General features: G+C 40.6%; 1 protein-coding gene across 1 annotated transcript in view; it reads right to left on the bottom strand.

Moving 5' to 3' along the window:
* The window catches only part of LOC117429909 (leucine-rich repeat-containing protein 49-like), a 152652-nt gene that overhangs the window by 23852 nt on the left and 105250 nt on the right, over nt 1-23550 (bottom strand). The window contains exon 14 of the mRNA XM_058998448.1: nt 2969-3206. Within this exon, the coding sequence (XP_058854431.1) occupies nt 2969-3206 (238 nt within the window). The remainder of the gene's footprint in view (nt 1-2968; nt 3207-23550) is intronic.

Below are 23550 nucleotides of genomic sequence, written 5' to 3'. Positions count from 1 at the left end.
ACGGCCCAAGAGGGAGGAGTCGGTGCGTCCACGGCCCAAGAGGGAGGAGTCGGTGCGTCCACGGCCCAAAAGGGAGGAGTCGGTGCGTCCACGGCCCAAGAGGGAGGAGTCGGTGCGTCCACGGCCCAAGAAGAGGAAGGTAGAGCGTCCACAGTCTCCACCAGCAGAGGGTGAATGCCTGCTGGGTCCCTGTCCACCAGCAGAGGGTGAATGCCTGCTGGGTCCCTGTCCACCAGCAGAGGGTGAATGCCTGCTGGGTCCCTGTCCACCAGCAGAGGGTGAATGCCTGCTGGTCTCCCCTTCCGAGGCAGAGCCGCACCAGTCCCCTGCAAGAGAGGGAGGGCCGCACCAGTCCCCTGAAACAAGGGTAGACTACACGCCGCTCCCACCTCCGCCGCCAGGAGACTACACGCCGCTCCCACCTCCACTGGCAGGAGCAGAGCAGCAGGAGCTGCCTCTGCCTCCGCCACCTTCACCGGCAGGAGACTACACGCCTCCGCCAACCCCACCAGCAGAGGAGGAATGCCTGCTGGTATCACTTCCCCAACCAGCAGAGGATGAATGCCTGCTGGTATTACTTCCCCCACCGTCACGAGGACAGGAGCAGGAGCTGCCTCTCCCTTCACCAGAAAAACCAGGACTAGATGCTGGCGGTTCTCAGCAGCCCTTGCATAGGCTGCTGAGGGAAGCACGGGGAAGAACCGCCCGGCCGCAGAGGTCGAGAAGCGGGCCAACACCCGCACCCCAGTTTGTCCTGACTCCCTGCCTCGCTTCGCCCAAGGATGCCTGTCTGGCATCGCCTGGGGTTGCCAGCCGCTCCGCATCGCCTGGGGTTGCCAGCCACTCCGCATCGCCTGGGGTTGCCAGCCGCTCCGCATCGCCTGGGGTTGCCAGCCGCTCCGCATCGCCTGGGGTTGCCAGCCGCTCCGCATCGCCTGGGGTTACCAGCCGCTCCGCATCGCCTGGGGTTGCCAGCCGCTCCGCATCGCCTGGGGCTGCCTGTTCCGCATCGCCTGGGGCTGCCAGCTGCTCCACACAGGGTGCAGGGTGCGAGGGAGAAGTGGAGCTCCCGCTGCCGCCCCTATGGCCAGGGGCTCCCCTCCCAAGTTCGCCTCCCGAGGGTCCGCTGCTGCTGCCGTCGCCTCCCGAGGGTCCGCTGCTGCTGTCGTCGCCTCCCGAGGGGCCGCTGCTGCTGCCGTCGCCTCCCGAGGGGCCGCTGCTGCTGCCGTCTCCTCCCGAGGGGCCGCTGCTGCCATCTCCTCCCGAGGTGGCCGCTGCTGCCATCTCCTCCCGAGGGGCCGCTGCAGCTGCCGTCTCCTCCCGAGGGGCCGCTGCTGCTGCCGTCTCCTGGGGTCGCCAGGGATCCTGCTTCGCCTGGGGTCGTCGAGGGTCCTGCGTCGCCTGGGGTCGCCGGGGCCTCTGCTTTGCCTCGGGTCGCTACACTGTGGCCGGAGCTCCATGAAGGGGAGCTGCCGGCCATAAAGAAAGAGGGGGAGGTCAGGAGACCAGCTTCCCCAGCCGCATTTCCGTGGCAGGAAACACAGTGGCCGGAGCCCCACGGAGGGGAGCTGGCGGCCACAAAGAAGGGGGGGGGAGGTCAGGAGACCAGCTCCCCCCGCAGCAGTTTCGCTGCTGGAAATTGGGTGGCCGGAGCCCCACGGAGGGGAACTGCCGGCCATGAAGAAGGGGGGAAGGTCAGGAGACCAGCTCCCCCAGCTGCTCTTTCGCGGCAGGAGATAGTGTGGCTGGAAGAGGGAGCTGCCAGCCACGAAGAATTGGGGGGTGCCAGACATTCCACCATGGCCACCCCCAGAAACAGCTTGCTTCCCCCTCTTCCGGGACTTTGGGACTGAGGGGGGAGGTGGCCATTGAGGCCATGTGTGCGTTGCACAAGGGGGGGTATATGTGGCAAAGTGCCCCCCCTGTGTATGTTATATGTTACGTGTTGTGTGTAAATGTTGGTGTATAGGCATTGGTACACTGGATATAAGCGGGTCTGTGTTTCACGTGTGTGTAAATTGTATATTTGTATTAGGCACGGGGATGGCACATCACATCACGTGCAAGTAAAAAGTAATATGTGAGCACGGGGAATTGCACTTTAATTAATTCACGTGCAGTTGTACCGAGATTCCAATTGAATGATTGACTAGCAATCGAGTCTCGGTACAACTGCATAAAAGCTGCATGTTTTCACTCACTGGGGGTTGGGTGTTCGTGAGTGGAGAACGGGTGAGAGAGAGAGGAGAAAGAAAGAAAAAGAAAGATCGTAACGTTTGTTTTGGCTTTACTCACCATGTTTGTCTCCGTGCACCGTTTGTGTGTTAGTACGTTTTGTTTGTCTTTTTTATTTTGGCGTATAGTGCCGTGTCCTGTTTTTTGTTTCAAACCTTTTATTTTCTGTTCTGTTAATTATTAAATGCTGAGCGCGATCACTTATCTAAATACAGCCACTGTTTAAATAATTAAAAGAAGGGGTGAAAACCAACATCTTTAACAGTGTGTGTCATAAGTAAAATGCACATGCTATTGCATAACGATCTAAAGGTTTCATCAAATAGTTTCCACAGTTGTACTATCTCAATATATTTTAAACCTCTGTAATTGAATACTGCATGAGAAAATCAGTGAAACATTTTACAATACAAAAGTAAAACAGAAACATGACAATACAAGCTAAATCAAGTCTCTTTTCTTGAGAATATATGCTCTATTTAACATATATTTACAGCCTTACTTTTGCATGAGTGTTCCCCAGAAGTCTGCCAAAATAGTTATAGGCCGTTACCTAATTGCAGAACCCCCCTAAGCCTATAGTATGGATGTGATCCTGCACAAATATTATTTCACCCGTCACTTGCACTGAGTGGCTTATATATAACTCTACAGATAAATTAAAATTCTAGAAAGTATATTACAGTTTTGTCTAATGCCCTACTCCTTTTGTAATCAGTTGCCACTCACTTACCATTACATTGGGGAACTTGACGCGTATGCGGGGCAGGGTGGGCACGATGGCGTCGTAGTCGATGTAGCGGAAGGCGATGGCAGTCACGGCGCCCGCAGTCTGCACCCCCCAGCCTCGCTCCAGTGCCTCCAGAGCCCCAAGACCAAACAGCCTTAGTGTTTCACCATCCAGCTCCGCCAGGTGAGAGTCCGACACGGATAGGCATTGCATACTGGGGCCGCCCGCCCCCTCCGAGGACCTGGAAACAACACACACAGAGCTTTAGTAAAGAGTGCTTCAAAAAGAGCCTTTGACAGGTATCAAATACCACTGTTATCTTTACTAATGTATTGTTCTTGTTTAGAAGTTTGTATTTTTTTATTTTATGTTTCAGTCATCACATTCTGGCACTTTTGAGTGCTGCAGGGGAACAGGTTAATGGTTACACTTTTGTGTACCCGATGAACTTGGACAGAAGACATGTTTTGAGGCTGCACAGGTGCTTACATGGAAGTTTTAAAGTATCCCCAGGATGTGATGACTGAAACAGAAAATGATTATTAGCCGACCTGAGGTTCAAAAAGGACATTAGTAAGTTAATCATTAATGAGCTAAGCAGAAAGAACTGTACAAAATACAGATACTGTGACAGGACACAAAGTCTATCCTATCACTAAGGCATTGTAAAAGTTGCATCTCCTTGTTTCAGTTACAATGGGTAAGACAGCTGATACAGAGAGCTGATACAAAGACATGGTTATAGAGAGTGCATTATCTACGACTGCAAAAGTTCCAAAAGAGATGGCTCTAAAGGTTATTCTGGAAAAACAATTTAGCTGCAGCCTTTGAAGCAGTGTTGTCTTTGCTGTCAACAGTGACTTCCACCCTATTGACACAGCATGTGTTTCTAGTTCTTGATAAACACTACTGTGCTATAGTTTCAGACCACATGGATAGCTGGAAAAAGTTTTGTTTTTTTTGAGAACTAACTGTACATCAGTCTAAAAACAACAGATATGTAAAGCTTGTAAGAACTTGTAAAGCAAATACAAGTTAGTACTTAAATACACTGTTTGTAAAAACAATTCAGTACATTTGTACATGTCTATTCATTTCTGCTCCACAGTGTACTGTACAGGTATTTGATAAGTAACACACCATCTGAAAATCAGATTAGATAACAGAGGCTGATTTTCTGAAGATTATTTTCTGAACGAAAAAACGAACGGAATTCTGAAATGCTAAAAAAATGATACATTACACACATTGCAACATTTGTGAACCACTATGAGAAATGGTATTCTATGTTACTTTGCAAACATTGTACTGCAAAGTTTATTTTGTGTATTTGTGTTTTGTTTTCCAGGGAAGCAGCTTAGCTGTCCTGTTTGTAGTGAGGTTCCTTTATGTCTAGTTAGTGCTAGAGCAGAGCTAGGTTTCATTTTGTTTATTTTTATTTCATGGGTGAAAATAAATCTTGCGCAAGCACATTAAAAAACAAACACCTGGTTCGTAAAATATATTAGGGCTGCCATTTAATCTCAGTTAACTTCTGCAATTAACGCATTCATTGTTTGGGAGATTAATCTCACTCCTCTGTCTTGTCCCTCTTAGTCTTAGCATACCGTAATTCATTTCCTGCAGCACCATTTTAGGATTGAATCAGTTAAGGATTGAATGAGTTAAGTCATTGTTTGAATATAAAATCACGGAACCGCATCATGTAGCAAAGCACTCAAACTGACGGACTTGTGAATGGGAAGTTTATTTTTAATAACCTTCCAACGGTTCATTGGATAGAAAGAGCGTTACTTGTATCTGTCAAAGTGAGTTCCAGTATTAAGAAGTCTGTTGTACCACCTGCGTGTTAAACATGCTTTCACTTCTCAAAATACACTTTATAGTAGTTCTTCTGCTACAGACAACAACAATACAACAACAAATGAAACCAATCAGTTTAGATAGAGTACTCTTAGAAATTCAGGATCGCTGCAAACCCATGAATCAAGCTGAGTATGGTACTATAATAACTAGTGCTGTTGCAAAGTCGATAAGTACTGACTGCAGACCCATTAACATTGTAGCTTTGTTTTATTTCAATAACCACATTTATTTTAAACAATATTATTTACAATTATAGAGGATATAACTGTTACTCTGTGAATGTTTTGTTTTATTTAGGCAATTTCAAGTTATTAATAAAAGAGCATTTAAAATTATTATTATTATTATTATTGTTTAAACGGCAATGAAAAATATCAGTTATGAGTAAAGGAAACTGTAAAGGAAACTGATAATTTTAAATACAGTAAGATGAGTAATAAACTGACTACATTGTGATTTACCTGTTGGTTCAAACAATTTAACAACAAATTCTGGATTGTAAATAAATATAAAACTATAAAGAGGGATCAATAAATAGAATCCAGAATCCAGAAATAGGAAAACAGGGTTTTTATGCTGGGTTGTTTTTTGGATAATAATAATAATAATAATAATAATAATAATAATAATAATAATAATAATAATAATAATAATAATAATACAAACTTCAATGAGATGGATGCAGTAATTGCATCAATTAAATATGCGATTAAAACCAAGATTAACTGAGATACATTTTTTAAATTTCAAGATTAATCGCGCTCCTTTTTTTTAATCACATATATACAGTTGTAGTCAAAAGTTTATATACTCCAATTGAAATGGATAATTTCTATGAATTTCTCGAAAACAAATAATTATAGGAACAATCGTTTGTAGCAAAAGTTTTGCTTTTGTGATGAGGAAAAAAAGTTACAAGAAATAGATGTCTACAATTATTTATTTCAGCAATATTTTTGCAAAACTCCAAAAATGCTTATACAAATGTATTCATACCATGACAAGGAAAATTAAATTAATAGCTAGTTGAGGCACCTTTTAGCAATAATAACCTCTTTTAAACGCTTAGGATATTTGTCAATTAGCTTTTGGCATGATTCTTTTGTGATTCTTCAACACAAAATTGTTCCAGTTCATTCAAATTCTTCTCTTATGCACAGCCTTCTTCAACTCATACCAAAGATTCTCATTCAGATTTAGATCGGGACTCTGATAAGGCCATTCCAGAACCTTGATTTTATTCTTCTTTAACTATTCTGAAGTAGATTTTGATGTTGCTTTGGATCGTTGTTGTGTTGGAATGTCCAGTTGCACTTTAAACCAAGTTTTTTAGAGGAGGGTTTCAAATGATTGGCCAGTATCTTTTGATATGCTATGGAATCCATTTTACCATGTATTGGAACTACATTTCCTGTGCCATTAGAGGAAAAACAGCCGCATAGAAGGATATTAACACCTCCATGCTTGACAGTAGGTATGGTGTTCTTTTTTTTGTCCGCTTCATCAGACTTTGTCCAAACGTAACGACTATCAGCATGACCAAATAGCTTGATTTCTGTTTCATCAATCCACAAAACCATAGACCAGAACTCATATCCATCATTCAAATACTGTTTTGCAAACTTTAAGCGAATGTCCTTGTGACATTTTCCTTGGCCTGCGACCACTGAGACCTTCAATACTCAACCTATGGTTGAAATGGAAACCCTAGTCCCACTTGCAGCCAATTCACTTTGAATATCTTTGGCAGTCAATCTCGGATTGTTATTAACCTCCCTCACAATTCTTCTACTTGTTCTTGGTGAAAGAACCTTCTTTCTTCCAGACCGAGGGAGGGTTGTACCAGTACCAGGAGTCTTGTACTTCTTGATAATAGAAACAATAGTTGAAATTGGGATACTCAAATGCTTGGAAATCTTCTTGTATCCTTCTCCAGCTTTATGACAATAAATCATTTATTTCTTTACTTTTTCCCATATTGACTTATTGGTAATGACAGCAATCATCCTATGCCTAACCCTTTTTATACTCTCTAAGAATGTTCACCTACAATGTAGCATTTTCTAGACTTCTACAATTAGGTTCTGCATTATCATATTGAAATTACTAGCACCTTGTAGACAATACTGTCATAGCATCAAAGGGAATGAATACTTTTGAATTAGCATTTTTGGAATTTTGCAAAACAATTGCTGAAATAAATAATTGTAGACATACACTACCGGTCAAAAGTTTTAGAACACCTCCATTTTCCCAGTTTTTATTGAAATTTACGCAGTTTAATGTCTCAATGTACTCTGAAATTAAAGCACAGAACAAATAAACAATTGGAGATAAAAAAGAAATCATGGAATCGTTTTGTTTAACAAAATGTAATCAAAATTTTTGACTCAAAGTAGCCACCTTTTGCAGATATAACAGCCGAGCACACTCGTGGCATTCTTTCTACAATGGAAATCAAATATTGTTCGGAAAGTTCTTCCCAACACTGTTGCAGAAGTTCCCACAAATGTGTTGCACTTGTAGGTTGCTTTGCTTTCACCCTTCTGTCCAGTTCATCCCAAACCACCTCCATGGGGTTTAAGTCTGGAGACTGTGCTGGCCATTCCATGATTTGAAGCCTACTGTCTTGATCTTTTCTTCTAAGGTAGTTCTGACATAGCCTGGAGGTATGTTTTGGGTCATTATCTTGCTGTAGGATGAACCCCTGACCAACTAGGCATATACCAGAGGGTATTGCATGGCGCTGCAAAATGCTGTGGTAGCAGTTTTGGTTCAGGGTGCCACTCACTCTGTGCAAGTCGCCGACTCTGGATCCAGCAAAAGAGCCCCAGATCATCACGCTTCCTCCTCCATGTTTGACAGTTGGTGTCACACACCGAGGAACCATCCTTTCTCCTACTCGACGTCGTACAAAAACCCTGCGTGATGAACCGAAGATTTCAAATTTTGATTCATCGGTCCATAAGACCTTCTTCCAGTCTTCAGTAGTCCACTGGCGGTGCTTCATGGCCCAGGCAAGCCTCTTTTTCTTATTTTGCCATCTTAGCAATGGCTTTCTTACTGCCACTCGACCTGTCAAACCTGCAGCTCGAAGTCTTCTCTTCACAGTTGAAACCTGAGACTTGCTTACTTCGACCAGTGTTAAGCTGTGCTTGAAGCTGTTGTCCTGTGAGCCATCTATCACGCAAGCTGTTGACTCTCAGAAACTTGTCTTCTGATTCTGTTGTGGCTTTGGGTCTGCCAGACCTCTTCCTGTCAGAGTTTCCTCCAGTTTCCAAGTGCCTTTTGATGGTGTAGGAAACTGTACTCACTGACACCTTGGCTTTCTTTGCAATTTCTCTAAAGGAAAGACCTACACTTTTAAGGGTTATAATGGTCTGTCTGTCTTCCTTTGTTAATTGCCTTTTTCTCGCCATTATGAGAGCAATATACTACTTCCTGCAGTACAATACTGTCCAAATAATGCTTAAGAGGGTGTAGTAACACAGTCTGTTCCAACACTGCTTTTATACAGACAGAGGGTTTGTAAGTAATCAACAAAAGTTGGGACACATGTAGGAATTGTTAGCATCAACTTTCAAGGCTTAATTTACTTCCATTGCTGCAGAACAGCTGTAAGTTGTTAACCCATTACTTGTTCTCTGAAAAAGGCCTTTTTGTATAACTCTGAAATGTACATTATTTTTCAGTTTTTGGTAACCTAAAAAAAATTTTTTAACCTCTGGCAGTTTACCGCTTACCTTTGTACCATTTCAGGTTATTCATTGGACTTGAACTGCTTAAATTTAAATAAAAACTGGAAAAATGGGGGTGTTCTAAAACTTTTGACCGGTAGTGTATATTTCTTGTAACTTTTTTTCTTCATCTGTAATTTTTTTTTGCTAATTCTGTATCATGAGCTGGAACAAACGCTTATTCCGGTAGGTTTCTGCTTGTCATCTGGATCCTTTGTCACGTGTTAGATAAAGACTATAACTGAAAGCAATAAAATGCAGGCGACACATTATCCCATTAAAAATTTTAATTAATTTTTTACAGTTCATTCTCTCCGTGTACAAAATCAATTTATCTTAATGGTTAAATCCAGTAATTTAAACAAAAACATATATTTTTAAATAGACATTATATTTAAACATATTCACTATGAATCCGTCAATACTGATATCACGATTACTCAATATATTGTATTATGGTTGCATTCCTAATAGCATACACATTAAAATCAAGTATTTAACAAAGCAATACCCTCATAAAAGTCTACCACTGAAAAATCTGCACACTAATTTAGCAGTTTTCCCATGGTTATACAATGGATTTACCATGTTTTTTATATGCTTTACCATACCTCTCTGGGCTTCACAATGCTTTCGCCACTCTTTAGTACACTTTCCTACACACTACAGATTTAAAACTTAGAGTAACTGCCAGAAGATAGTTTGGTGCCACTGTATATCTGGAGCCACCAGTTCATACCCCTCTGTGTCTGATACCAGATATCATTGTGATTCAATCAGAGCGGAGCAGAAGCAAGCAGGCCTCCCCAACAGGCTGGCTGCAGTCCAAAAACTCGCCGAGGAAAACAGGACCCGAATACTTTAAGTAGCAACATTTATTAGAGCGCATGAATTTCCTGAGACAGCCTGTCAGCTGCCTGATTCAGTGCCAACACATGGTTATCTCCATAATAAAATACCTCGATTACTGCTTGAGAATAAAATCTGCCACTCCAAGGCATTCATGTACTGTTTTTATACAGTTGTTCCCATGGTAACCAGAGGTAGTGATGGTAAAGGTACTACAATACTAAGAAAACTATTTGAATATGTTTAAAATGCTTTCTAAAACCCCTGTATTGTGTGTAAAATCAACACGCTTCCGATGTACTACACATTGCTGCACTTTTTTTTGGTGTATATGTGCAGTTATTTTGCAATTTTCCACACAGCTCAGGAGAACTCAAGGTCCGTGGTCATCCCCACAACCAAGCCAATTGCCTCTTTACATCCAGAAACTGAAAGCAGATGTAGGTGAGTTACCGTTCTCTGAAGGGCAAAAGCCAGACCTACAGGTGACTGTTTGAGCTCACCAGGCACGTAGCCAGTAGGGCCCACTGTAGTGTGATGAGGAGAAACAGCCCATGCCAGTTTTGCCTGCCTAACCCGCAGAAGTCCCCAGCGAAGAAACTCTTAACTATAGGGTTGGTTAAGTGTATGAAGAAATATCTAATTCTGAGAGTGTAAATTTTATTTAGTTGTCTGAGAACAGCCTTTTTGGGAAATAAATTGATTGTTCAATGATGAAAAAGTGTGTAGAACAAGAAATAAAATAAAATATAATTACAGGCTAAATAGCAAGCCCCAGGAGGAAATATGAAAGCACACCTCCCCACTCTCCTCAAGCACAGTCCAACAAGCCAGGAATAGTTCATAGACAAGACTACAAACAGATCTTGTCAGGTAGACTGCTGTGTAATACTGACTGGAGATGTAGTCATGGCCAACATTGAATCACGGTATGTTTTTCAGCTACGATTTGGTTAAACTTTAACTTTTCTAAGATGTACTAGTCATCTGAAGTGAGAAGTAACTTGTGACTTCAATACATGGCAATGGCATTTTCCTTATGATGCTCTGTGATATCTGTGTCTTGGCAGTAACCATTTAAGTAATTCATTTTTGTGGGGAAAGTACCCCTCTGTCATTAGTAGTAAATGCATAACATCTGGGACAGATTTCTCATTCAAATATTTTGCAAGCACTGCCCTAGTGGTTCTAGATTCTCTGTCCCAATATATTCGAACCCGCTCAACATCACCCGTTAATGTCACCTCCTCTTAGTATCACCACACTGTGATGTCCTGCCCAGAATAAAAGGGGAGCCAATGGGGACGAGCTCCTGATAATATCACTATGGTTATTACCACACTGGGTAATATCACTCACATCTGTCAGTCATACTTTGGTAAGTAGGTTGCTATTGAAATGTATCGACATTTAAAGTACAACAGCACAAGATAGCATACAGAACACTACACTGTAATGTATATTACTAAAGCCAATATACTGGACCACCCAGTCTCTGAAACCATCTTTTTTTTTTTTTTACCAGGCATTAAATGAAATTTACAGCAGACACATTTTGCCTATTAGGAGATTTTAATCATCACAGACCATCACAATCATTTTCCATACTGAACTCAAAAAGTCAACACGGTTAAGAAACTATTTAGTGCAATTTGAAAATGATTTGACAAGTGCCTGGTTAAAGCTGTCAGAATTTCACACCTTTGCGTCCCGTTCAAAGATGTTAGACTGTGAGTGGAAACTGAACACTGTGAGCTGCTATAGGATACACACAGGGGTCTGTAACCCTGCAGGGCGCTCCAGGGACAGGGCTGGGTATACACAGGGTGCCGTCTAAACACATTACTTAGCATACCTCAACAATGAGATCAAGACAAGACCTCACGTGACTAAAAACTGCCAAGGATCGTTAGTCATGTTTCTCACTGCCACAACCTCTATTCATTTGCCTTTTTTCAGATAAGTTTACTTGGAAGATTGGATGATAAATGGGGACTGGAAAGGCTATAAATACTGACTGGAGATATTGCTGTGGCAATGTATATTGAATCATTGCATATTTTTCATCTAACTGAACTATAACATTTTTAATTTCTAAGATGTATTGAATCATCTGAAGTTAGAAGTAACTTGTGATTTCAATACATGGCAATGAATGTTCCTCATGTTGCTCAGAGATATCTGTGCTTCATTGTACCTCCCAGAAGGGGTTTCCACTATAGTGACTTTCAAAACTGGTACCAAGCTTGGCAGTCACCATTCAAAAAAAATATTGATCATTATTGGCTCCAATATTGAAATCTTATGTAATCAAATGACGTATTGAGGACTCTAATGGGTTAAATAACCTCTGGGGCTCCGGTGAGGTTATGGCCTTCCACAAAATTCTCACTATATACCCGATAAGGGAATTTACACAGTGTATAAAAAAACATGCAGACAGATATTGCTCAAGTTATAAAGAATGAAATAACAGTATACAATTAATTCAAGTAAAATATAACTTATTTTGCACCATAATAGGCTGCCTGTATAAAGTAATAGATGCAGATACCAGAATACAAGATTCTCTTCATGAAAAGTCACGGACATGCATGACAATCTGTGTCTTCATCCTCAGGACTCCTCTCCCCATCCATGCAGGCCTCCAGAGCTGAGGATTCAGCTCAATAATAATCATAATAATAATAATAATAATAATAATAATAATAATAATAATAATAATAATATCTGTATTTTTATATAGCGGCTTTCATAGTGGACCACCATCACAAAGCGCTTTACAGAGGTAGGCTGTGAACTGTGCATTATATGCAGAATCACTTATAATAGCACATTGATTTAACATCTCAACCGCAGGATGTAGCACAAGGAGGTTAAGTGACTTGCTCAGGGTCACACAGTGAGTCAGTCAGTGGCAGAGGTGACCCGGTGACCTTCTGGTTACAAGTCCTGGTCTGTAACCACTGAACCACACTGCCTATGACAGACTATCTGTCAGGTAACCCCCTTGGCTAGTCTACAGCCTGCTAGGTGAGCTTTCTGGACACAAGCCAGGAGGGAGGCCTATTACTAATGGGATTCTTGCACTAATGAGCCCAGACAAGCTCTCTCACACTCCAGTGCACAAGCTTTTCTTACAGATATTAGAGGTCTTTGAATAGAGAGTCAGAAACACTCAAGCACTGTATCACTGCCCACACTGACAGAACTGTAAAAGATGCAGCACCTACAGTTCAGTGGAATTTCTTGCTAAAAATGTTATAATATTTATATTCACTTGCTAAAGTATTTACAATCCATTTAAATTGATGGTAAACAGTATTTGCGTCTGTGACAGGGTGGCTGTGCAGTGACATCAGGCCAGTCAGGAAAGAAAAAACACTGCAGTCAAAAATAAAGAAGCGGTGGCGCCGTTTATTTAAATACAAAAATAAATAAAAGGTTTTAACAAAAAGACTTGCTCACAGAGCGAAAATAAAACAGTAAACAAAAACAAGTCACGAACACAAAATACTAAATAATAAATGATCCAGGTCAGGCTGGGTGGTAGCCTTCACTAATCCTGGATTTACTTGTAAGTTTAGTTTAGTTTTCGCTCACTCTCTCTGCTCTCGTTCCTCCTCTTGAACACCCACCACGTACCGAGAGCGCTGCAGGTTTATATACAAGTGACTTTTAAAAAAAGAATTACAAACACTTAAACAATAATTCAATAAACGGCACCAGTCACATTCTCACGAGATGTCTGGCAGATACGAGCTGCTACCATCGCATCTGCCAGACCACATCCAAACAATAACAAAGAAAACATTGTATTTTTAAATAACACAACACACATTCAAACCCACAACACACTTGGCAATTCACTGTCCTTTATAAATAAATCATAACGATAATAATAATAATAATAATAATAATAATAATAATAATAATAATAATAATACAAAACAAATACAAAATAACACAGGGGCGGAGGGGGAGACCCTGTTCTAAAAATAAACAAAATCCAAGTACAGGGCTCCTTGCCCTGTTACAGCTTCCCTTTTGACTTTTTAAAGATCCGAAATCACCCATCAAATGCTGACCTGGTGTAACACAAAAGCATGCTACACTGATGAGTGACAGTGCAGTGGGATATATATCTATGTATTAGTTCTTCTTTCTGTTGGTGTGCATGCACATTTAAACAACACATTTCTTTTGACTATTAAGGAACGTTTAGAGCTGAATTTATTGTTGCTCCCTTTATTATATTAAAACATGGAAAATCACAGTTCCACATCCACAATGAGTACTGCACATGGGAATGGGCCCCACTCTCCTGGTCTAAATCCACACACTGGGACCCTGCTGGAGCTTTACAAGCAGAAGGAAGGCATCAAGAGGTTTATAGCTGCTAACAATGTCAATGACATGTTTACTATCCTTTAAAACCATATGGAATTTGTAACACTAACAGGTTAAAAATACATTTTAAAAAATGTGTTTAACCTAAATATATTTTGTGAATATCAGCAAATTGTAAATTGATTTTTTTTTAAGTGATACCATGTAAGTGTAAATGTAACATAGAGACTGGCATATGTACAGTTTCCTCTATATTTCCCCAGATTCTGATTGATAATTTGTTTATACAAAGTTTCATTACAACTGGTTTGTATGTATGGTCATTATAGCTGCAGATTCTAATTTTACCTGCTTAAGAATGTGACTTACTATGAAAAAACAGCATTTCATTGTTAATCTGTAGTAGCAGTAATACAATACAGTGGTGGAGAGGCTGTTTCATAGTGTGACCCAGATATTCACTGGGTCCCAAGCTACCATTAGCTAGAAGCATCCAAACCATGCAGTTATTACAGCACAGACTATTATTAGGAACTTTATGAAAGTACTGATGTAGGGGTTTTATTGATCTACGTAGAATATAGTTAACTGCATAATAAAACACATAGATGTAATTATTACTGCAAGTTCTTCATGTAATGAACAGATGTACAGTACCCAAATGATTTACAATCTAAGGGGGAAAAGTTCATTATAATGAGAAAGCACAGCGCAAGGGTCTTTAGGTCAAAGTACAGTTTTAAAAGACTAGTAACAAGCAACTCAGGATATTAGATTAAGAACTTAAAAGTGTGGCTAAATTGCTTCTTATACATTTTCTATAACAAAAGGTGCAAACCAAAGGGATACATTTGGCCCTGTGTGTACTACGGACATCAGAGGGGGACAGTAGGTGCAGTTGGTTAATGCACTTGTATAGTAACTGAAAAGTATTTAGTAATACATATAGTCATATGACGAGAACATATTGTTGGAGAATATTTTCAAAGTGTTTAATCCAATCTGTAGAAACCTTGGAGTGTAAAGGCAATACAACTATTTTTTGAGTTACTGTCTACAGGTACTGTCAACTAACAAGAAACAACAGTTGCATGGGTTGCATGCACAAGCCCACGTCCCATAGAGATCATTGGCGCACTGATCAATCTCTTTGTTTGGGATCTCTACATAATTAGATTTTGAGTCTAACATACCCTGAAGCCTATTTCATTCAGAAACGTTGGTTAACACAGGATGTCTCAGAACTGATCAGGATGAATTGCATTTCTTCCTGTTTATAAACACCAAACATTTACATGTGAACAAAACAGAGAGGAAGCCATGTAGACTGATGATGGTTTCTGAATCTGTATAACCCAGCAGTGAAACTGGCACACACAAGAGACCCCATGGGATCTGAAGCAGGATATCAAAGCTTTGCAGGGAAAGTTATTTATCAACAGCTTTGTACGCATCTCAGTCCTAGTAAACCGGCTCCACAATAAAAGTGAGCCCAAGATAGAAATAGGCATAGCTGTACACAGAGTCCACAACATTGTGGTTTGCTAAATTCACTTGTCGAATGTTTATAAACACCAGCTGAATAATACAATGCAAATCAATAGTCTGCTGGACATGTCAATCAATCTGTGTGAAAGAATCTGTGTGAACTGTATTACTGCAAAAAAATTATTAAAAAATACATCTTTGTGTTGCATGTTTAGGTTCAGCTTTTCCCAAAGCTGGACTGATTTAAAAATGGAAATATTGAGCATGTAACCTCAAACTGCAACTTAAAACACAAGTACATTATGCCATTACAAACCAAAAAACAGAAGCAACCAACAAACAATATCCAGAAAGTGAGGCAAATATTAAGTGCTACGAACATGGTTGTATTGTGTATGTATTCCTCAAGCAGGCCGATAAATGACAACCTGCACCATAAATGCAGACTGCAAAAGTAAAAACAGCTTGTTCCAATATCTGCTATAACTGGTTACATCTCCAGTCTAAATACACAATCCATTCTGCAACTGGACATTCCACCGAGAACCGGCGACAGGGGACCCAGGCAACATGGATAGGCAGCGTATGTTGACAACTGGGCGGGTGCAGCAGCAAGCAGAGGTGCGAACCCCAGGGATTGTGCAGCGACGTCTGGGCCACCAGGGGAAGTGGAGCAGGAGACTAGGCGACCGAGTGTGCCTGGTGGTGTGCAGGGACCTGGAATTCAGGCCCGGGTGTGTGTGTCGGCTCTAGCAGTGGCATGAGGCACTCCGGCAGGGGCAGCAGAGGCCATGGCACGGTTGCACTAGCAGGACTGGCGCTGGCAATTGGGATGCTGGACCCTCCGGCTGCTGCAGTTGGCCTGGCGGTTGCCCCAGCAGTTGCCCTTCAGAGTCTGGAGACGGTAGAAGCTCCTCCCCTTCCAGCTCTGGAAACATCAGCAGCTCCTCCCCCTTTGACTCTGGAAATGTCAGCGGCTCCTCCCCCTTTGGCACTCGGAACGACAGCCTCTCCCTCTCCGGCACTCGGGCAGGCAGCTACTCACAGCCTTTACCTCCCTACTGCCTCTTCAAACAAAGTCTAACTCCCTTTATATACCATGTGGCTGGTGCTTGATTGACCATCAATTAATCAATGAAGACCCAGCCACATTATGCACATGGGTCTGGCATATTTAATGCACAACCAAACAAAACAATATTTACAGGCAGTGAACTCAGCATGTTTATATTTTAGTGCTGTTTATAGAATTGGTAGACTGCACATTTAATTGTGTGCAATGTAATATGAGGAACAGCATGCTGCAGCTGGCATACTCAGTGTTAGTGAAGTCCTGATCTGAAAGCATGTAACACAGCCAGCTCTTATGTTTACATGTTATCGTTTATTTTTTAAGTAAAGAGTTCCTACTGTTATTTACAATATTAAACACACTACAGCAAGCACGCTGTCATGTACTTTAAATCTTTCCAGACCGTTCTTTTTCATTAACACTATATGAGAGATACATTTAATGGCAGTTTTTCTATTGCAATCATGTAAGCTGCAGTGCATTTCCTTTTTAATTCCCCAAATGTCCCCCCCCCCCCCCCCCCGTTAGTACATTTCGTAATTACAGTGCCAAGTATTTCTGTGCGTTCTGCTGTCACCTTTCTAAAAATGGTCAGTTTGAGAAATAAACTCTGTTTTCCCTGCAGCAGCTGACTCTGCTACAAAACTCACCCTACATTTGCTGTTTTTCATTATGGAAATGTCTTGAGTTACTGTGGCAGTTTCTTTGGCTTAAGACATATCAGCTGATCATCTTACTGAAGCTGCTGTGCAATCAAACCATCCTCAAACTGCTTAAGTTAAACCATGTAACTAATTGTTTAATATCTGGGATAGACGCAGCTGCTAAAGAAGATCCAACAGATTACAAATGTTTCCTGTTGACTCAACTTTATTAAGGCACCCTACGATAAACTGGCGAGTTCACAGATAAACTTTTTCAGCTTGAGTCAGGTAACCTTTTCACCGAAAAGCAGATGCTGTAATGCATGAATGAGTGTGGCGGCTCAATGGAGTACTCATCCCTATGTGCAACAACTCAACAGGACTTTGCTGTACAAGAGACAATAAACAGAGGACCTGTACAGCTTGTAGATATTTAGGATCTAATTGCACTCCTTCACTGCGCAAGAATGTCAACCCTGATGTCTACATACATTCCCTCACAAATCACAACTTTAACATTGATGAACTAAAGATAGAAGACATGAATAGAATAGTTCAAATCACTGACAGATGTTTCGACCGAAATTTGAAGACACTGTTAAAAACTTTTAGTCAAAGCTTTTTCCTAGGTATTGTTTTCATTTATTAGGTGTTGTTTTTGTTTATTAGTGTAAGACCATTGTGAAATTATAACATTATTACTAGAGCCCTGTGAAACTCTTTTAATTTTGAATAATTTTTTGTTTTATTTTACACAAATGTCTTTATTCCAATTGAATTTTTCACAAATGTTGTTTTATTACAGTCCCGGGTGGAGGACACTGCTGCTGTATCCTTGAGCAAGGTACTTTACCTAGATTGCTCCAGTAAAAAAAAAAAAAAAACTGTATAAATGGATAATTGTATGTAAAAATAATGTGTAAAAAATAATGTGATATCTTGTAACAATTGTGTCGCCCTGGATAGGGGTGTCTGCTAAGAAATAAATAATAATAATAATAATAATAATAATAATAATAATAATAATAATAATAATAATAATAATTTCTCCTGCAGCGAAAGTGCGGCTGGGGGAGCTGGCCTCCTGACCTCCCCTCCCTTCTTCGTGGCCAGCAGCTCCCCTCCGTGGGGCTCTGGCCACAGTGTTTCCTGCCACGAAAGTGTGGCTTGGGGAGCTGGTCTCCTGACCTCCATCCCCTTCTTCATGGCCGGTAGCTCCCCTTCGCGGGGCTCCGGCCACAGTACTTCCTGCTGCCATTCAGGACCTGCAGCAGAACTGGCAGCGACCCCAGGTGAAGCAGAGCCGGCAGGGCTTTCTACAGCCCTGCTACAGGTTTGTATTTCAATCCTATTGCACTGAAGCAGGGCTCCAGTATAGAACAAGCTTGGGGTTTCTCAGCATTTAAATACGAAGCAAAGCAGATTCATTCATTCAAATCCATTCAAAACCAAAAAAGCATTTGCTCCAGTGCAAAGGTTGACCCACTTGAAATAAAACAAAGAATTAGCATACTAATGCAAAGTACTGTACAAGCAAACAAGCCGTATTTTCCCCAAAAGCAATAAACGACAACGGTATCTTTCGACATTCCAACCAACAGTTGCAAAACCTGCACATCATTATTTTGTCACCGTCAGCTGCATACATCCCCTCATGCTCAAATTCTTTGCAGTGTTGTTTAATTGTTATGTGCAGTTTAGGCATTTTAGAAACTAACGTCTCTTCTCTTCCACCCCAATCTGAATTCCCAAACGACTCGCTCCAAATTATACATCTGCGCAAGTGCCAGTCAGAGCTTCCGTTTCCCTTCAGACCGTGTCTATGGTAACGGCTGAGCCTTGACAACTACGATTGCAAGTATTTATTTAAAGTTGTCTCTGTATAAACCTGTATAAATGTTTGTTTTATGATTTTTCATGTTATTTCTTTTTATATTTGAATTTCATTTTATTTTGTTTTATATGTTACATTTTGTGTTATCTCGTGTTATTTCGTACTTGCGAAAAACACGGGGCTCTATGTATTACCCTCATTGTATTGTCAAGGTGAGAGCTGCACTCAGGATACTACTGCAACTGCCTGATGACCACACTTTGCACCTGCCCCTTCCTCATCTCTCCCTCTGCCTGCTGCTTGCAAGCAGTGGACTCAGCTGCTGAAAGAGGGGAAGATCCACTGGTTTTGAATTGTATCAATGTGCCAGCTGCATCCCACAGGAGCAAACATCTGGAGAGGAAGTGTCCAAGATTGCAAGAGCTTGTCCTGAATTATAAATCACACTGTGTCATTATCACAACAAGCTAACTACTTCCTGCTTTTAGTATTGTGCCCTTTATATTTTGTTAAACTGTATTTTCTCCAGTCTAATTGGGCAACATGTTTGTCTACCACTTAGATCTGCATCTTTCAGCTGTGCCTAACTTCAAGGTTCTGTTCTACATCACAAACATGTGCAACGATAACCACAAATAAACTAAATTAGATACATGGCCATTTTTATTGAAAATTGCTGTGTCTTTCTGAAGTAACTTGTGTTCACGCCTGTGTTTCTACTGTGATATAACCCTATATAACATGAGCAGTATCACTCTTTAGGATCTTTATTCATCTACAGAATCTTTGAGGCTGAGATTTGCCTCTTTCTAAGGATAAGGTGTAAATTATCAGGATTAAAGTGACAATTATCATCATAGTCCTAGAGGCTATTTAACCAATATATGTCACGACACATTACAGACCTTGAGACCCACAAAATGTGTCCTCTTGGTAACCTTTATGTAATAACTGTCCAGTTTTCAAATAGGAAGGGAGGAGACATGGAAAGGAGAAGTGATCACTTCTCTACGGCGAATTCGCCTGGGCGAATAAACTTTTATTGGACGATTCCAACAATGACACATTTCTTCAAAAGTATTTAAGAAGTGCTTCTTCAAGAAGTACATGAACTGTCTCTTCTTCATCTTTATCTTGAAATCTGCAGCCACCTAAACGCATTTAGATTCTGACACGAGCGGCAAGTGCTCAAGCACCAGTACAATTTCAATGGCATTAAAAATTCAAATGGCGGGTGGTCACAGCTTGCCCTTGCTGCCAACTAGGGTGTCTTTATATATTTTTGATGTTATAAATCTGTTCGATAAACATGTCCTATTTCATAATAGTTGTCCTTCTCAGTTTGAATTTAATGATGGAAATGACGGCAGTATTTAGATACACCACTGCTAAGATCAACTGAATCAATCTGAATGAAGTCGGACAATTCTGAATATACATATAGTAACACTGTAATTTGCAAGTGCTATTTTTGTAAGTGGTAACTTAAGTTTTCAGAACACTTTTCCTGGCGATCCTTTATTGTTAAGCAAGTGGAACCCTAGTTCATTTGTAAAACAGAGAACAACAAACTGGCTTTTAAACCGTTCATCATTTTAAGTTGCTGCATTTCTCAGTGAATGATTTTACATCTCTTTCTGGTTTCATGTGAAATCTTGTCCTGCTTTTCTGGATTCACTTAATTTCAGGTTTGTAAGTTCCAGTTACAACACAGAGCAGAGCAAAATAAATCAAATTCAAATCAATCAAAAATGTGTAGGCCTCAAAGTAGGTTTAATAGCATGAACATGTGAGATCACTCATCTCTCCTGGCAAGATTCTCCAAGTCTTACTAGGGGGTCTGGCTCTATGTGTCTGTGTTGGACAGCATTATCATCAGAGACATGCAGATACAAAGAATGTGTAATGGACTTGAGATCAGGTTAAGATCAAGGGAAGATGTTTCAGCCAGCCATTTAAAAAAAGCTTGGCCAGCCATACAAAAACGTAATAACTCATGCAACAGTCCACTCTGGATTGTGTTTCTCATACACAGCTATCCAGTGTTAAATACAGAATGATAGATCAATATTATTATTTCTATGTTTCAGCCAACACAACCACATATTTAACCAACAAGCAATTACATTTAGTTCCGTACCCCACAAAGACAAGCAATAATGAACAAAGCATTAGAATTACAGCTACATGCAAAGAGGCTACTAAGAAGACATTGAGGCTCTCCAATTCTCCACCACAAGAAAGGTCCTGTTTGGAATCAGGAGCTTCCCTGCAGAAATATCCTCAATAAATACTGTAAGTACAGCAGCTGAAATTGTACAGCAGCTGAATTTGTTGAGAAATGTATTGCCCAATTGATTTATGACCCATGATGTGTGATTAAAACATTTCTAAAGAGTCATTCATACGTTTAAAAATATAACGCTGAGATACAGACAATAAGGGACACAGCAAAGGTAATGTAATGTGCTTCTTGTAAACTTTGCCAGGTGCTCTGTAACATTTTACTTTGCACACCACAGCAATACCAGCAATGGCAACACAATGGCTATGAAACAAACGTTGCACACCTGATACTACTGTGCTGCCATGGTACTGCAATGGATTGCCAGTGTGTATTAGTTCTTTATGGTATCAGCTTTCGAAGCATTGAGGTCAGATCCAAACAATTCATGGGGAGATGAATTGTTTCACATTCAGAGAGGTTCTGTTTCACGCCAAAGAACGCAGTGTAAATGATCATGTTTAACACATGATCAACCAGACGAACACACACTTAATAATTTAGGTAGCCTGAGGCAACACGTGTGCTTTGCTTGCTGTGGTTATCTTTACACATCTTGAGAAAATCTTATGGCTCTAATCCATCCCAGAGAGTGGGACGCAGGCGCCTCATGCTGAAAGCCAGTGCTAATCTCCGGAACATCTTGCACCTTGTACATACCGAGCTGCCAGTGACATAAATCAACTGCAAACAAAGGTGCCAGCGAGCTGCCAGTAACCTGATTCTAGGCTACACACTCTCTCTGTCTGGCAATGTTTCCAAAACTTAAACTCCTATAGTGCATATACTGTACACCTGTCTGTAACTTGATGTAACGAGAAATTAATGTTATACCGGTAGACTACAGTACATGTATGTGTACATTATAACTTGATTTAATAGTTATCTCATACTAACCACGGAGCCAGGCAAGCAGTTATAGGCCTTTTCGCTGTTGCCCAGAATGCTTACAGGTGGCAGGTTTGAAGAAGCTATAGAATACAGAAGATCAGAAATCCAATCAAATGGAAATCAACTAAAATTAACTATTGAGGGAGACACAAGCGTGTGGATTGACGGTTTTAACCTTTCAAATGAAAAAACAAGACCCTCTCCTGTGTTGTTGTTAAATAATGCCAAATTTATGGTATCACTCCTCGCAATTCTTTTTTTTTTTTTTTACACGACTCATTTACTGTTTTTCAGTCTGACTCCTTATTTCACCTATAGCTTTTTGGTGCAGAATTGCTGTGGCTGTACTTTTACACTGGTATTATTGTACGTTGCTGTGACCATTATTACAGGCAAATGAAAAATCCCAAAATTGTAACATTATCTCACATGCAGGGGTCAAAATCTGTAATGTCAGAGAATAATATGCACTCGGATCACAATCAGACAAATTCCTGTATCCCAGCCATGTTCATACTGATCCCTGATCCTCCAAGCTGTTGTATAAGCAGACTTAGCTCTTTTAGCCAAGCACTTTTTTAATATATTTGTGGTGGGCAGCAAGAATCAGGCATCATTTCCTTAAAAACTACAGCAGTTGTAATGCTTCTTTCCTCCAGAATGTAATCAAAGGTGACTGTTAGAGGTTTTTTAGTTTGGGATCAGGCCCCCTTTGTAAAAGCTGGCAGTGATGTAGTACAGTACATGATGTTACACATTGTAACAACAAACTTGGAAACATGATTAATTGCTATAAATGAAAAGTCTTGTTTTACTGTGCACAATTAGATTCTATTGTATTTTGAAATGTATTATTCTAATTAAGAGCTATTCATTTTGTATTGGACGCCTTGTTTAATTTTAGTGTGAGACAAAGTTGTGCAGGGTAACTACAATGTGTTACTTGAGCTATTATCTAATTGAAGTACACATGTGTATAGCTTACTACAGGTTACTACAGGTCGGATACAACATTTTTTTCATAGTATACTGGACCTAAGTTAAAGACAGTTCACTTTACACTGTTAATCCGTTAAAAAAAAAAAAAAAAAACAGCTTTGTGTGAAGCTTAATATTAGTCTGGACAAGCCTAGCGTACAAAAACAGGTAATGTACTGCAACTTATGTATAGGACTTTTTTCATCTCATGATCTATAATTAATAAAACATATGACTGTTGCAAACAAAATATTTTCACAAACCCTTCCTGTTCTGCACTGCCATTCATTATGTCTCAAAAGTCAATTTTTAGAAGAAACATGTTATTTTTATTTTAAAACCTGGTACCTGGTACAATACTTGGTTAAAGAAAACTCTGTTTGATACCAATGCTTTCAGATAGTGTTGAACTTCCTTTGTTACTTAACCTGGAGGGCAAAACTGTCCCCACCCCTTCACTGGCTTCTTTCCTGTCAATAACAAACAAGTTTCTTTCCTTCTTAACTAACATGTGTTCAGCCAGTAACATGCCATGACCTAGAAGACACTGCTGACATGAAATGACTCAGGAAGTGCAAGTATAACATACTTC

The sequence above is a fragment of the Acipenser ruthenus genome, chromosome 24 (genome assembly GCF_902713425.1).
Source record: "Acipenser ruthenus chromosome 24, fAciRut3.2 maternal haplotype, whole genome shotgun sequence".
In the NCBI taxonomy this organism is placed as follows: Eukaryota; Metazoa; Chordata; class Actinopteri; order Acipenseriformes; family Acipenseridae; genus Acipenser; species Acipenser ruthenus.
The sequence above is the reverse complement of the archived record's forward strand: the minus strand, read 5'-3'. Positions and strand labels throughout refer to the sequence as shown.